General features: G+C 38.1%; 2 protein-coding genes and 1 long non-coding RNA gene across 3 annotated transcripts; 1 reads left to right on the top strand and 2 right to left on the bottom strand.

Moving 5' to 3' along the window:
* Positions 1-1,890: 1,890 nt before the first annotated feature.
* On the bottom strand, positions 1,891-7,439 carry LOC103321494 (putative methyltransferase PMT5). Its single transcript, XM_089044438.1, is given in 12 exon segments — positions 1,891-2,017; positions 2,143-2,347; positions 2,350-2,356; positions 2,696-2,831; positions 3,121-3,424; positions 3,502-3,508; positions 3,560-3,695; positions 3,893-4,126; positions 4,128-4,194; positions 4,197-5,929; positions 6,011-6,105; positions 6,757-7,439. Coding segments are annotated over 9 exon segments (1,230 nt in total). The 5' UTR covers positions 4,396-5,929; positions 6,011-6,105; positions 6,757-7,439; the 3' UTR covers positions 1,891-2,017; positions 2,143-2,207.
* Positions 7,440-7,580: 141 nt separating this feature from the next.
* LOC103321492 (uncharacterized) lies at positions 7,581-11,421 on the top strand. Its single transcript, XR_513399.3, has 5 exons — positions 7,581-7,749; positions 7,827-7,896; positions 8,208-8,365; positions 9,470-10,816; positions 11,100-11,421. It is a non-coding gene; the product is annotated as an uncharacterized LOC103321492 (long non-coding RNA).
* A 41-nt stretch (positions 11,422-11,462) lies between these two features.
* On the bottom strand, positions 11,463-14,458 carry LOC103321491 (UDP-glucose 6-dehydrogenase 5). The gene is made up of 2 exons (XM_008223298.2): positions 14,237-14,458; positions 11,463-13,247 (listed from the first exon to the last, which is right to left on the bottom strand). Exon 2 carries the CDS (start codon positions 13,225-13,227, stop codon positions 11,785-11,787), a length of 1,443 nt encoding a protein of 480 aa, XP_008221520.1. The 5' UTR covers positions 13,228-13,247; positions 14,237-14,458; the 3' UTR covers positions 11,463-11,784.
* Between the last annotated feature and the right edge of the window lie 847 nt (positions 14,459-15,305).

Here is a 15,305-nt window from a genome sequence, read left to right as displayed (position 1 = left end):
TTAGTTGCAAAAGGATATAACCAAGAAGAAGGAATATATTACATAGAGACCTTTAGTCCTGTTGTCAAGCACACCACAGTCAGATTAATTCTGGTATTAGCTACTCAATTCAAGTGGAAATTGAAACAATTAGATGTCAAAAATGCATTTTTGCATGGTATACTTACAGAGGAGGTGTATATAGATCAACCACCTGGATTTGTTGACCAAGGCTATCCTCGAATGGTTTGCACGTTACATAAGTCATTATACAGTCTCAAACAAGCTCCTAGGGCATGGAATGAGAGATTTTCTACTCATTTGATTCATCTTGGTTTCACTTAATTTTTTTTTTTAAAGATCCAGCTCTTGTAACTTCCCACATTGATCAACGGAAAGGGGGTGCTGTGCCTTATATATACATGTCCACCTCCATCTAGCACTAGGCCTTTTGGGAGCTCATTAGCTTCGGAGTTATGGGAACTCCGAAATTAAGCTAGTTGAGGCTAGAGCAATCCCATGATGGGTGACCTACTGGGAAGTTGCTCGTGAGTTCACAGAAATAAAACCGTGAGGGCAGAGAGGGGGGCCCGAAGTGGACAATATCGTGCTACGACGGAGCCGATCCTAGGATATGGCAATTTGGTATCAGAGCCACTTTGTTGTATAGTGCGAGTGTGCCGATAAGGACGTTGGGCTCCTAAGGAGGGTGGATTGTAACATCCCATGTTAACCAACAGAGAGGGGGTGATATGCCTTATACGTACATGCCCACCTCCATCTAGCACGAGCCCTGTTGGGAGCTCACTGGCTTCAGAGTCATGGGAACTCTGAAGTTAAGCGAGTTGGAGCTAGAGCAATCTCAGGATGGGTGACCCATTGGGAAGTTGTTCGTGAGTTCTTAAAAACAAAACCATAAGGGTAGAGAAGAGGGGCTGAAGCGAACAATATCGTGTTACGGTGGAGCTAATCACGAGATGTGACAGCTAGCTTTCTTAGATCTGCAATCCTCTTGACATGTTCAGAATCTCATCACTATATATATATATATATTATTAAAAATTAGAGATTATTTAAGGCATCATCTATTATCTGAATATTGCTTACTTTTAGTTCCATGTGCATTAATTAACTCTTTAATTCATATGTTTACATCTTAGCAAATTGATGTGATTAGTGCGGCTCATACCACAAAGGCAATTTTAGGCTCATCAAGTGCTAAGGAACATCAAGCTTCCAAGTGACAAGTTCTATGTAGTTTGAGACCTACGCTTACTGGATATTAGATCATTTGGTTCATTTCCATTTATTTAGATGTTTTTAATATCATTTGCCTATATAGTTGACATGTTATAATATTTTTGTAGTGCTGAATATATATATATATATATATATATATAAAATAATTTTATTTTAGTGGATGTGAGATGTAACAACTCGATCCTTAATTAATATTTAATTATTAATTTATTCTAATAAAAGACCACTATACCTTTAGAATTTTGATTGGGAAGGAATTTTGGGGATTTCAATTATACCGTTGCGTAGAGCACAGCGAGATGAGTCCGTAGACACGTAGTGAGCTCAAATCGGAGTTGTAACGAAGGAGTTGCGATCAAAAGAAGTTCAGTGGCATAACCATAAATATTTCAAACTTCAGTTTATATAAACCCAGAAATTTATGGATTCGGGGATACGACCAGCCGACTTTGGGAGCTGTTTTCTCTCAGCTCCGACCCCCGATTCAGGCAAGACCAGTGCCAAAAGAACCACCAAACTTCCCTCTTCCAGCTCCAGCCTTTCACCGCCTCGATAATTGTCCTAGCCATATATGAATTAGTATCCTAGTAGGGGAGGGAGGTAGTGTAATTGGTGGCGAGGCGTTTGGGTTGTTTAGGGAATTAGACAATATTCGACCAAACAAACAAAAAAACAGATTTAATGCCCTTTATTATTATTAGTACAACTATAACTTATATTTCTCCTCCAAGGTTCTTCGGATTCTGAGCATGTATTACATTGCCAAATTCATCATATTCTGCGAACACACACAAAAACAACATAGTTAAATTCAAGATTTACAACTAAATACAAACGCAATCGGGTCAATGCACTACATCTACATAATCCGAATTTGAGTTCCAGAAAGATTAGAGAAATTACCATAGCAAAAAGAGGAAAAACAATTGTACACTTCCGCAATGATAAAACCTCCTGAAGTAAAACAATCATTTTTTCACTAATGGTTTTGGGCAAACAAGTAGACCTTGGTCACTGCCATTCTGAAGGTTGATCACCCTTGCTTCCCAACGCATTTGTGTAGCAAACACACATGCCATCTCAATAGCTCCCACTTTATCACTGAGAAAACCCATCCCTGCCAACCGGCCATAATTCACATCTCAAAACGGGATTTCATCACATAACACCGAAATATAGAAGAAGGTTATAATTCTTTGCATTAGAAAATGTATTGACTTGTTGAGGCCTTGATAGTCGCATGCCAAGATGGCCAGCAATATTATTTAAGAAATAAAGAGAAAAAAACAAGATTTGTATCAGTTGACAAGTTACAAAATGAAGTTTGATTTCTAAAGGTGGATTATGAAATCAATATTAGGAACAAAAGAAGGAAAGACAGACAACAGACTTCTTCATCTTACTTTGCATCTTGCAGTATAGAAATATAATATAAGCAAGGGGGAAATAAAAGTACCTCAGGTTGCAGAATCCGATCCATCCCCAAGAATAAATCCATCATGCCGCACCTCTCTGAAGACAGATGTGAGAGCAGCAGCCCATTCGCATGCAGCAAATCATAGGTTCCAGGATATGTAGGGAACGGTTCACACCTGTACCAACAGATAGATCACAACTATGACTCTACCTCAAAAATTAAATTGCAGTCAACATAGACTTGCAGGCACACATGTATAGAAAGGGAAATAAAATAGGATATAAAGAGCACAAATGAGTCCTAGCTTTTTTAAATTCAAATTTTTTCAACCATAGTTAGAGTTAGTCATTCTCAAATTTTTTTTGCCTTCCAAAAAACACAGTGCGTCTGAGCTACACTGAAAGAAGCTTCAAATATCAAGTTAGCCAGCAGAGTTTCTGAAGGAACTGAAACCAGCGACTTACCAGTCATGCAAAACACCAGCAAAACCTTGATCTAGTATGAGAGGAAGTGTATAGGGAGCATTGACAGGCACGACATTCATCACCCAAACTGATTTTCTTTCCTCCAGAAAAGTAGCATTTAAACCCCCATAGTGAGCACTCATATCCATCACATTGCGTATCATGTTTAATGGAGATAATGGGTCTTCATCACCTGGTCTCTTCGGATGGTCAGAGAAAATCAAGGGTGTAAGCAAAGACCAATAGTTTTTCAGAGTTGATCTCCAAATCTGTAAGTCCTCAAAGAAATAGTCAGGCTGAACTCCTGCAAAAATAAAAGGGTATAATAAATTTTCCCATATGTATTTAATACACTCTGGCCTCTTTGAAATCTAACAGTACCCCTGCCCTAGAAAGTAACAGCAGATAATCATAACTGTAACTCACAAAGAAGGCTTACACCGGCTTGAAGAAATTGAGAATCATTATTTAAACCTAGCATCTTCACAATTTGAAGAGAATAATCCTCGACAACATCAAAAATCAAACCATCCTCAGAGTGAAAGGCAATTTGATTTTCTTCTAGTAACATCAACCTGAATAAATTGTAAAGCAGTTAAAGAATGACTCTGCACAGAAATAAGTATTCACACACAAACGAAAAGAAAAGAAAACACTGAAACTAATACAATTTGCATAGAGTTGAGAAATTTAAATGTTTTAATCACTGGTGCAGATAAAAGATCAGCATTATTTAAAAGCTGTTAAATATATAGCTTCAACAGGGAAGCACCTTTTGGTCATGCTCCCAGACGAAAGAAATTGGTCTTTGGTTATCTTCACGTTTCCACTCCATATCACATCCCTACCAGCTGGCCACCTCCGGGGAATCTTATAGTCCTTAGGAGGGTGAACTGGACACCATTCTCTGTTTCTTGATACTTCACAATGCCAATCAAACTCCTCCCTATCTTTAAACCCCACAAAAAGGTTTGCTGAAACATTGTAACACGGCACATAATTTTCTTTCTCTGCCACAGAGGCCAAGCTCCCTTTGTTGACTAGCCCCTAGTGCGAGAGACCTCAGCTCCAGATCGCAGCTTGCTACTTTAGCCTCCTATAGTTTGTATAGATGTCGGGTACTGAAGTAGGAGTTAGAGAGTCAAATGTATTTGAAGAGGATGATCCCAACACTGGAATTAGTGCAAGAACACTAACGAGGCACAAGAGCAGCCAATTGAGTGGCGGTCTAGGGCCAAAAATGAGAGGGAGTTTATTGGACCAGGAGCTTCTCATGTCCGAATCATGCAACCCCGACTTAAGAATTCCAAAATAACCCAACTAAATCATCAACTCCTTCAGCTTAAATCTCCAACAATAGCGAAAACCATAACCAATAATAACATACAAGCTTCTATATATATATATATATATATATATATATTTGCATAAGTCCGGTTGATTCCTACAAGCATTGATAGAATAAACTCAACTTCTTCCAAAATAACACCTGCAAATCTTCACTTTCTGATTGTGCCATCAGAAAAAAAAGGTCAGATCACAACCCAACACAATTCAGTACGAATCAGCACATTTTGAAACTTGGCATAACCAATTATTGCCAAATTCGGAAAGAAACAGGACTAGGACAACTTGACAAGTGTTCAGCCAAGACCAACCTGCAGCAAAAACCAAAGATCCACCAAATCAATCCATCACAATAATTGTCCCAAAGAAAAAGTCCCCAATTGGTTGTTGAGAAAACTACAAGTGAATCTTACAACAGATTCCACTGACAAGATTCCAAATTCCATTTTCATTTTCCACTCTTCCCAGCAACCAAACAGAGCACGATAAGCCCAAAATAAATGCATCACTTTCATTTTTTAGATATCAGTGAGCCAAATTCCAGATCCTGAATTGGAAAACAAAAATTTCAACTCAGATCCAATCAAAAGCAAAAGGAACCACTACCATCCCATAAATAATCAAAAAGCAGTAAATCCAGATTGCTTTGAATTTAATAACAGGAAAAAGAAACTCATCCTCATAACTGACAATTAGGGTTTTGGGAATGCTCCAGGCTCGAATTTACCAATTTCCTTGGGCCACTTTCTTTGGCCATCCAAAGACCTCCAACCTCCAAGCCAGAAAAAGTCTTCAAATTATCCTCCAGCATACCTTCCCCCAACAGGGTTTGCAGCTGCAATGACAGAGCAGCGTGCTTGGAGAGAAATGACAATCCCAGCTCTTGATTTGATATGCTAATACTTTGTTCTTCCATTGCTTCATGAATACCCACCCTGACTGCAGATGAAAATGTAAATGCTCAAAGACTCAAAATAAGTTGGAAAGGGGGGAGGGGGGCTGTCAGTTTCATAATTGCAAAATTTACATATATACTAGTATTGTCATAAATATCCTGATCATTCATTTTGTCAAATTCATCAATAAGGCATATTCCCTTGTCAGCAAGAACAAGAGCTCGTCCTTCAAGGTTCCACTCCCTTGTAACAGGATCCTTGTGCACAGCAGCTGTGAGTCCCACAGCAGATGCTCCTTTACCAGTAGTATACACAGCTCTCTGCCCAGTCTTTTTAACATACCTTGTGAGACAGAAAATTGATTCACTTTTAACTGATGGCAGTAGCTGTTACTTAATAAACTGTGACTTTGCCGTGCCAGGATCACCTAGGAGAAGGACATGTATATCCCCTCGGAGTCGGTGTTTTCCCTCGACATTTTTCTCTTGGCCTCCAAACATTGCAAGAACTATTGCAGTCTTTATGTCCTCATGGCCATAGACTGATGGCGCAAAGGACTTGATAATCTGCGTTCAAAGAACATATAGGTATTTCATGATAATACAAGAGATACTTAATTGAGAAAGATACAAGGGTTTGGTAGCAACCCTTTCTCCTATTCTTGGGTGTTTAGACAACTTTTCGATCTCTTCTCTATCTCCCCAGCTTTATTAAGTAGCTTCTTTGCCATCGGATCATAACTCTGCAGATACATAAGATAAAATGTTAACATCACATCAAACTTGAATCCTCTTGAAACTCTGAACTTTTGATATTGAAAAAGGAATGAATACAGACAAACAAACATAACAAATTTTGAATGAAAATAACCAAAAATGGCTTCGTGTAGACTAGTAGTAGGGTCTAATGCAAAGTAACCAACCACAGCTACGAAATTCAAAACAAGAACGTCTCATGTCCTCATAATCTGATCAAACATTAGAAATAATGAATGATAGTCAACAAACAAGCAAATCCACATGTTTAGGTAGCAAAGCCAACATAATATCATAGATTAGGCATTGATAAATGATACTGCCAACCAAAATTGAAGCTCCTATTCTACTGAATTATTGATATTCAAAGAGGGATATTATAAAGAAACAAACAAACAAACAAATACTTCATCTACTATAAGGGATAATCTAATGCAGAGTAAGCAACCACATGAATCTATCAATTTCAAGACAAAATGTCGATGCGCTCATGACATTAAACCTAAGAAAATAGTTTGTTATAATCTACAAACAACCACTATATGAAGAAAAAAAGCATGAATTAATAGCAGCAGCCTGAATTAAAAGAATCATTGATTACAACGGACCAATATAATCATACATACATACATACATACCCATAGTAACGAACGATCCTTGATATTTTGCCTTGACAACTCCCCAGTGATGGGCATCTAGTGCCTATAAGCACACTCAGCACACCTCTGTTGCACTGGCCACGAACGTACTAGAAACTGCAATACCGGCGCTCGGTTCCTTTAGTAATACGGTGTTGTTCGCTGAATCTTGCGAATGGTACTGGGCGCCGACTTCCCGTACGAACACTCGTATGAAAAGCATGAATTAAAAAAAAATATTGAATATCAAGATTGAAATAGACAGATCAGAATGCTTTCCCCCCCTCTTCTCTTCTGTTATATAAACAAACCCAAACCAAACCCAAGGAAAATCGTGCCTCATTTTCATTTTCAAATCTGCCACTGCCTCTCTCTTTCTCCCTCATCTCTCTCCTCCTGCAATTAGCTCTTAATCAATGACAATGAATGCGATCACGAAGGTGACGCCACAGCTGGTGGTGGCGCCAACTACTGCTATGGAAGCCGTTCACTTGCAAATTTTCGGTGCTCGAAGGGACGGATCCACAGAGGAGCAAGGGTGGAATCCGCCATTAGAGTGGAAGAAATTGACCCTCGCAAGGTGTTTGATGAAAGTCCCCAGAGGGGCGCGCCGCGCGCAGCATGTTCTCCTGGGCTCCAGCGCGCAGCGTTGCATGCGAGCAGCAGGCTCCAGCGCACATCCTTTGTTTTTTTTTTTGGGTATCCCTCGACGTCAAAACGACGTCGTTCTACTAAAGCTTTCTTTAAAAATTAAAAAAAATCCAAAACAACGTCGTTTTGAAGCAAAGTCATTTTAAAAAACAAAAAGGTTTTCCTAGCCGATGATCACATTCACACCCCAAAACCCCCCAATTTCTATTATTCTCTCCTCAAACCCTAACCCCAAATTCCCTAGCCGATAATCACATCCCAAAACCCCCCCAATTTACGTTAATGGATCAAAAGGTTCGGAGCCTCATTTATATGGATTGTGGGCTGGATGTACTTTCCCAGGTTTTCATTATCTTCCCTCTCCATCTCTGATTTTAATCTTTTGGGTCATTATATAAAGGTGTTTTTTGTGTTTCTAGGAGGTGGAGATTTGTGATTGTAGCTGGTGTCGCCGCCGCCTATTGGTGTGAAAAAGCTCATAATATTCAAGTAATTTTTAAACTCTAAATCCGTAATTGATGATAATGCCTAATATTTTTAATTTGTTGAAATTTTTATAATGATTTATTTGATGAATATTGATGATTTTGTGTATGGATAATGATATATTGAATTGGATGAATATTGATGTTTTTTGTTGATTAGTTGTTGAGGGTTTTTTTGTGTTTTTTTTCCCAAGGAGGTTTTATTTTGGTTAGTTACTGTTAGTTTGAATAAATTAAGGTTTTTTTGATTGAAAATTTGTATGGGTCTATTTTGTACATAAATTTTTTTAACCTTTACACGTTAACTTCTGGAAGGAAAATTCCTGTATCCGTCTCGAATCTGAAAGCTTTAATGGAGAAGACTGAGTTCGAAATTGTGGAAAACATAGCCGAGGAAACGTGCCGTCCCGGAGTGCTCGTTGGGAAGATCAAGGACCGATTTGGTCATATTTGGGAATTCAGCAGCTCGGCTGGTAAGACATCCGATAAGAAAATTGAGTCCTCTCTTGTTAACTATATTTGTTATTTTTTGAGATATTTTGTATCTTTTTGCATCTGTTTCAGTTTTGCTTTTGTTTAAGAGGTTTTCTATTTAAACCCCGCACTTCTCTTTGTTCACCCCAATACTTAAATCATTAAGCTGTAAGTTTTATTATTATGTAAAAAGACAGAAAAGGTCATCCAACTTAATAATTAACCCTAGTACATCTATACACACACCCTACAGACCCCACCACTATTCATATTAAGTTTTAGAAACCTCCTTCCAACTTCCTGTTTACAAACTCTCTCTCTCTCTCTCTCTCTCTCTCTCTCTCAAGTTCTCAACTCAACAATACCCAAGTGTTAGAATTCCAGTTACAATTCTTGGAGAGAGGTAAAACTGTTCTCTTTCTCTAGAAAGTATTAAATTTCAGATTTGGGGTTTCATTTGTTTGTGTTTTTTTTTGTTGGGAACAAAGAAAATTGTGGGGTTTGAATAGAAAATATCTTTTAGTTCTTATTTTTTCAGTTTGGGGTGTATTTAAGGGTAGTTTGGGAAGATAGTGGGGTTTTCTTAGAAATTGTAAAAATTTAAACTAAAAATTGGGGTGAACTTAGAACATGGGGTGAACTAAGAGAACTGTGGGGTTTAAATAGAAAATCTCTTGTTTAATCCACTTTCTTAATTCCTTTTTAATTTCTTTATTAATTCTTACTTTATAATATGAGTGCACCGTAACTTATTTGTAAGTTTGTTTTATTAATTCTGATAAACATATTATTTCATATTCTTAATTAATTTTTAATTTTCTTTTTGTTTTTTTTTATAAGCTGCTTTTATCATTTTGATAATAGAAAAAAAAAACTATTTTATTTAATCAATCGTTTATTTTATTTTAAATTATCTTTTTGAGAAGTTATATCCGATTGTGGTTTTACGGATAAGGTGAGAATGACGGTGTTGCTCTGCAATTAAACATCTCAAGTTTGACCCTTTTATCCTCGATCTGGATGTGTGTGGCATGTTTTGGGTAATTTAAATTAATTTTCATGATAATTATTTATTGCTTGGTAAATTATTCTCTCCACTGTAGCCGGAGACACATGGCGGTACATCCTTCTTCATTCTTGCAGTGATAATCCATACAAAAACGAATTCATAATTAATTTAAAGAATCGAATAGAAATTATTACAAGAAATGAAGAGAGAAATTACTCACTGATAGTTCTTGTTTGTGATGATGAATTTGTCGATCCAACCTCCACTTCAAGCACACAAATGTTGTGGCTCGAATTTGTTGTACCGAATCAACCTAGCACCAAAAAGATCTTCATAGAATTGAACCACTCACATACCACTAGTTGGGGCCATCACCCGTTGTGGGGTCAGTCTGTGATGGTTACCTGAAGCTTCATGTTCGACCTCAATATTCTTGTGGCTTTTCGTACTCTCCTTCTTCTTCTCCTCCTCCTGGTGTTTCTGTTCCTCTTTGTTATCCTTCTTCAATGTATGAAGTAAAATATCTCTCACATTGTAATAATTTAGTGGCTTAATAATGTACAGGATATTACCTTCTATGGCTCCCCCAAAATCTAAAATCACATATGGTGAAGTATGCCAGCTAACGAGCCTCACTATTGTGCCTCGGAAGTTATGGAAATAGCGGACTTCCCTGGCTGTATTCAACGTTCCTTCATATTGTAGGAGATATTCTTGCAACACTACGATATGAAGGAATGTTGAATATAGTCAGGGAAGTCCGTTATTCTCATAACTTCCGAGGCACAATAGTGGGCCTCGTTAGCTGGTATACTTCACTAGAGGCGATGTTAGATTTTGGGGGAGCCGCTGGAGGTAATATCCTGTACATTATTAAGCCACTAGATTATTACAATGTGAGGGATATTTTACTTCATACATTGAAGAAGAAGGATAACAAAGAGGAACAGAAACACCAGGAAGGAGAAGAAAAAGGCGAGTACGAAAAGCCGCAAGAGTGTTGAGGTCGAGCATGAGGCTTCAATAACCATCACAAACCTGACCCCACGATTGGTGGTGGCCCCAACCAGTGGTATGTGGGTGGTTCAATTCTATGAAGATCTTTTTGGTGCTAGGTGGATTCGGTACATTGAATTCGAGCCACAACATTTGTGTGTTCTGAAGTGGAGGTTGAATCAAACAGTTTCGTCATCACAAATAAGGACTATGAGTGACTAATTTCTCTGTTCGTTTCTTACAATAATTTCTATTTGGTTCTTTAAATTAATTATGAATTTGTTTTTGTACGGACTGCGTTTGTCTCTGGTTAGAGTGCTCTAACTTGAGCGCAAAGGCCCAGAATATGGAATGCAAAATCAGCCCAGAATATGGAATGCAAAATCATGAAAAACTGGCGTGCTCGTTGCTTGAGGACATATTTGGGAACTCTGCAGCTCGGTTGGTAAGAAATCCGATCCGTCCTCTCCTATGTTGTTTCTTTTTCAATCAATTCTTTCTTATATACACGCTTTCTTTTCCGATATCTTTTGGTTTAATCTACTTAATTCTTTGACAAAAACATCTGCTTCTTAATTCTTTTTTTAATTATATATACTTTTTAAATTTAATGGATTTCTTTTGTTACTAATTTTGATAAAGAAAAAAGACTATGGATTTCAATTATTGTTAATTTATTTTGAAATGTTGGTTTTGATATCATATGGTGGTTTTATGGACGAGGAAAGTATGAATATGTTGTTGATTGCGGAGCCGAAGCATAAACATCGGTGGAACTCTGGCTACCACTTTGAGAGTTTTCCTGGAACGCCAAGGGGGGTGGCTTCATTGAAAACTAAGCTAACGGCTGAAGATGGTTTTAATCACATTCACCAGTCTACAAATCGACATTCTCACTTTAACCCTTTTGTGCTTGGTCTGGAAGATACGATATTGGAATTGGGTTTTAATTCCAATACCTTTTGATTGTAAATACGTTTAATCAACAGTTTGATTGCATTGAATTGGAGATATGCCCAAACCACATGAATGATAATATTGTGTTTAAAATTTGAAGTAGAAGAACATCACACACATCAGATACCCATGAATACAGAAAGAACAACAGAATTTTCATTTGCCCATTTTTTTTATTACACTAAACTAAGAGAATTAACAAATTCAGAAGATATTCCGCTAAAGATAAGGACAAACTCAGGCACTGTATTATGGATCCTATTACAAAATAAAATAAGACACAGACAACATAAGCCCCAAGTCTAAGAACAGGGGAATAATAAGAAATTATATAGGAAAAATAAAAGGAAGGATAAGCATACTTCCACTAATGGTAACAAACTTCAGTACTAACTGAACTCACCAGGGGATCTTCACATACATCATGATTCTGTGCTTCTCACCTCAGTCAAGCCTTTATGCCACAGCAGGCATGTCCTTGAGCCACTCATCCAGGGGCTTTCCAATTGAATAAACAATAAACCCAATTTGCCTCAGCTTCTCCGCATCCACGACGTTCCGTCCATCAAACACAAATGCAGGTTTTTGCATCTGATCATAAATTTTCTTGTAATCAAGACTCTTAAATTCATCCCATTCGGTCAGGATGCAAATCCCATGAGCACCCTTTGTTGCCTCATAAGCATCCCAGACTACACCAACTTGCTTAACAGCAGTGGGGCTCTGAGGTTGAAGATGAATAGGATGGTCCCAATCAAACTTCTTCATAGAAAGATCCCTCTGGATCTGATCCTCACTCACCTGTGGGTCATATATGCTCAATCGGGCCTTGTCACCCAACAGCCCTTTGCACACGTCAATGGCTGGGGTCTCCCTAGTGTCACCGGTGTCCTTCTTGAAGGCAAATCCCAGAATTGCAACCTTCTTGCCTGATACTGTGTTGAACATTGAGGAAACTACTCGGTTCACAAAGCGGGACTTCTGGTAATCATTGATCTTAATGACCTGTTTCCAGTAATTTGCTACCTCAGGAAGGCCATTACACTCACAGATGTATACCAAGTTCAAGATGTCCTTCTGGAAGCAAGACCCACCAAAACCAACGCTGGCGTTCAAAAACTTAGGCCCAATTCTTGTGTCCTTGCCAACAGCATGTGCCACTTCAGTGACATTTGCACCAGTTGCCTCACAGAGTGCTGAAATGGCATTAACAGAAGATATCCTCTGTGCCAAGAAGGCGTTGGCAGCAAGCTTTGAAAGCTCAGCAGACCACAGGTTAGAGCAAATGATTCGTTCTTCAGGGACCCAATGGGCATAAACCTCCTTGAGTGCTTGAATTGCCTTTTGACCTGCTGGAGTTTCCCTACCTCCAATGAGGACCCGGTCTGGACTGAAAAGATCTTCGATTGCAGTTCCCTCAGCAAGGAATTCAGGATTGGAAAGAATTTGGAAGTTGATGCCTTTGCTGTTGTGAGTCAGAATCTTTTCAATGGCCTCAGCTGTTTTGACTGGGACTGTTGATTTCTCAACCACAATTTTGTCAGACTTTGATACATCTGCAATCATACGAGCAGCACTCTCCCAGTAGGTAAGATCAGCTGCTTTGCCAGCTCCAAGACCCTGGGTTTTGGTAGGTGTGTTTACAGAAACAAAGACAATATCTGCCTCCATAACATGTCTTTCAACATCTGTACTGAAGAATAGGTTCTTTCCCCTGCGCTGCTTCACCACATCATCAAGGCCTGGCTCATATATGGGGAGCTGATCGCTATTCCAGGCATTGATCCGTGACACAGAAATGTCAACAACTGCTACTTCAATATCAGGGCACTTGAGTGCAATCACAGCCATAGTAGGTCCACCAACATATCCAGCTCCAATGCAGCAGATCTTCACCATCTTGATCTGTTATTGACAACCTGAATCAATAAAATGGGATAAGCTACAGTATTTTCAAGCACTAAAATGGTAAATCACTGCGTCACTGTCAAATTATTACAGATTTTGAAAGACAAAATGCTTCTGACCAGCCGTTCATTTTTCTTACAATAACGAAAATACATACAACCAGCCACAACCTCTGCACTATGACAGAACTAACCAAAACAAAACAAAATGAATTGACAAACCAAAAAACAAATCTAGGAGAAAGCAGTATGACATCTAAACATATCTATCTAGGAGATAAATTGGTCAGCCAAGGGGAACGAAACAAAAATAAAAGAAAAAGATTAATTGGGAACCAAGGGCCAGGTCAGCTAGTTGATTAATACAAAACTAATGAATAAAGGTATCTACTACCGACAACCATACGGTCCCATATGCTTAAAACTATCTCCATTTCAAAGCATAATATTGATTCATACGGCTAGCATGAATTCAGTTTTGAGTGGTAACCAAAACAGAGCATCATATCGAAGTGAGAGAGAGGAACATACAAGATCTATACGTTCACTCGAGAAAATTGCCCTACAATTTCCAGATCCACAGTATTTTAGTGGAAATGAGAGAAATTTATCAAACAGTTGGACGAATGCTTTCAAATTTAAGCAAAATAATCACGTTGTCCACAACCCAAAAGGCAAATATCATACGATAAGATTCAGGCTCGCAATAAAGAAATTGAGCTCAATCAGATCTACAGCAGACAGTGACAAACTACCAAGATCCATGCATTCCAGCCCACCCCAAACAACATGACAAGTTCATAACACAAGTAAATGAGCAATCTTCCAAAAGTAGACTGAATAACAGACCACCATATACAAAACCCAACTCGAAATTATGAAAACCATTATCAAAGATCCAAAAATTAAGCATTAAAAAAAAAAAACAAATGAGCAAATTACAAAGCTCAATTGCCCAAATGAATAATGAAGCACCAATGAGAAGAAAACAGAGGAATTACCTCAGTCAATGTGAGGTCTGTGTCGCTGTGCTTGGAGATACTGATAGAGATCTGACGCTGAAGAATAGGGAGAAAGAATAGGAGCTTTGTTTTTCTTCTTCTTCCTCTGATGACCGAGAATGTAGAAGATCCAAGGCCTTATATATACGCCAAACACCAACCCCGGCCTATTATGACCCATGTAGCATTTTAAGATCCAACAACCGGGATCTGCGTGACCCGAAAACAGTAAACTTTACCCCCCTAATAATCCACGTTTTTTCAACACGTTTCATTCACCTACACACGTCATCATCATTCGTTAAACTTTAAAAAAAAGTATTTGGCAGTAAACTGTAATTTATATTATATATACCTTTTTTTAAACTACTTATCTTATAATATGGATGGATTTGTAGTACCACATGACAGAGATTACAATCCATTATTTATATTTTCAGAAAGAAAAATGTTAGGCTTACTATATTTCTATATCACATTGTGTACTACCTTTTAACTCTAATAGATGTTGGTTCTATTGTATTAGTGGGCTCGACTACTATTAGAGATGTGATATACAATGTGGCGTAAAAATGTTGTAAACCTAACATTTCCCCTTCAGAAATTTGTTAATCATTTGCATGTCCCATGTAGTAACATAGGTATTGGGAGGGGCCACGACCACCTCATGTCTACATGTGACTCCGCCTCTAGTATACACACTGTAATTGTAATTTTGGAAGTCTCGAACGGGACGAAGACGGCTAACCTTAAAATGAAACAAAAGTCATAATTTATTTATGGTATTAAAAACTGATGAGGAGAAGTATATATGAAGCCACAACAGAAAATAAATTATGGCAATTCTCATTCAATATGAAAACTTAAAAGGGGAAAGTGAACCTTTCGGGTAGGGCCAGAAGAACAAATAGATCGAGTAAAATGGAAGGCATATATAATGCAATCGTTACACATGGGATGTAGCAGCAACATGGCACTGGTAGGTAGAGATCCGAATAGGAAGGAAATTATGCGCTGAATTATTTATATAATGGGTCGTTGGATCAATATTTATGTAAAAATTAATTTA

The sequence above is a fragment of the Prunus mume genome, linkage group LG2 (assembly GCF_029339155.1).
Source record: "Prunus mume cultivar Tortuosa linkage group LG2, ASM2933915v1, whole genome shotgun sequence".
NCBI lineage: Eukaryota > Viridiplantae > Streptophyta > Magnoliopsida > Rosales > Rosaceae > Prunus > Prunus mume.
The sequence above is the reverse complement of the archived record's forward strand: the minus strand, read 5'-3'. Positions and strand labels throughout refer to the sequence as shown.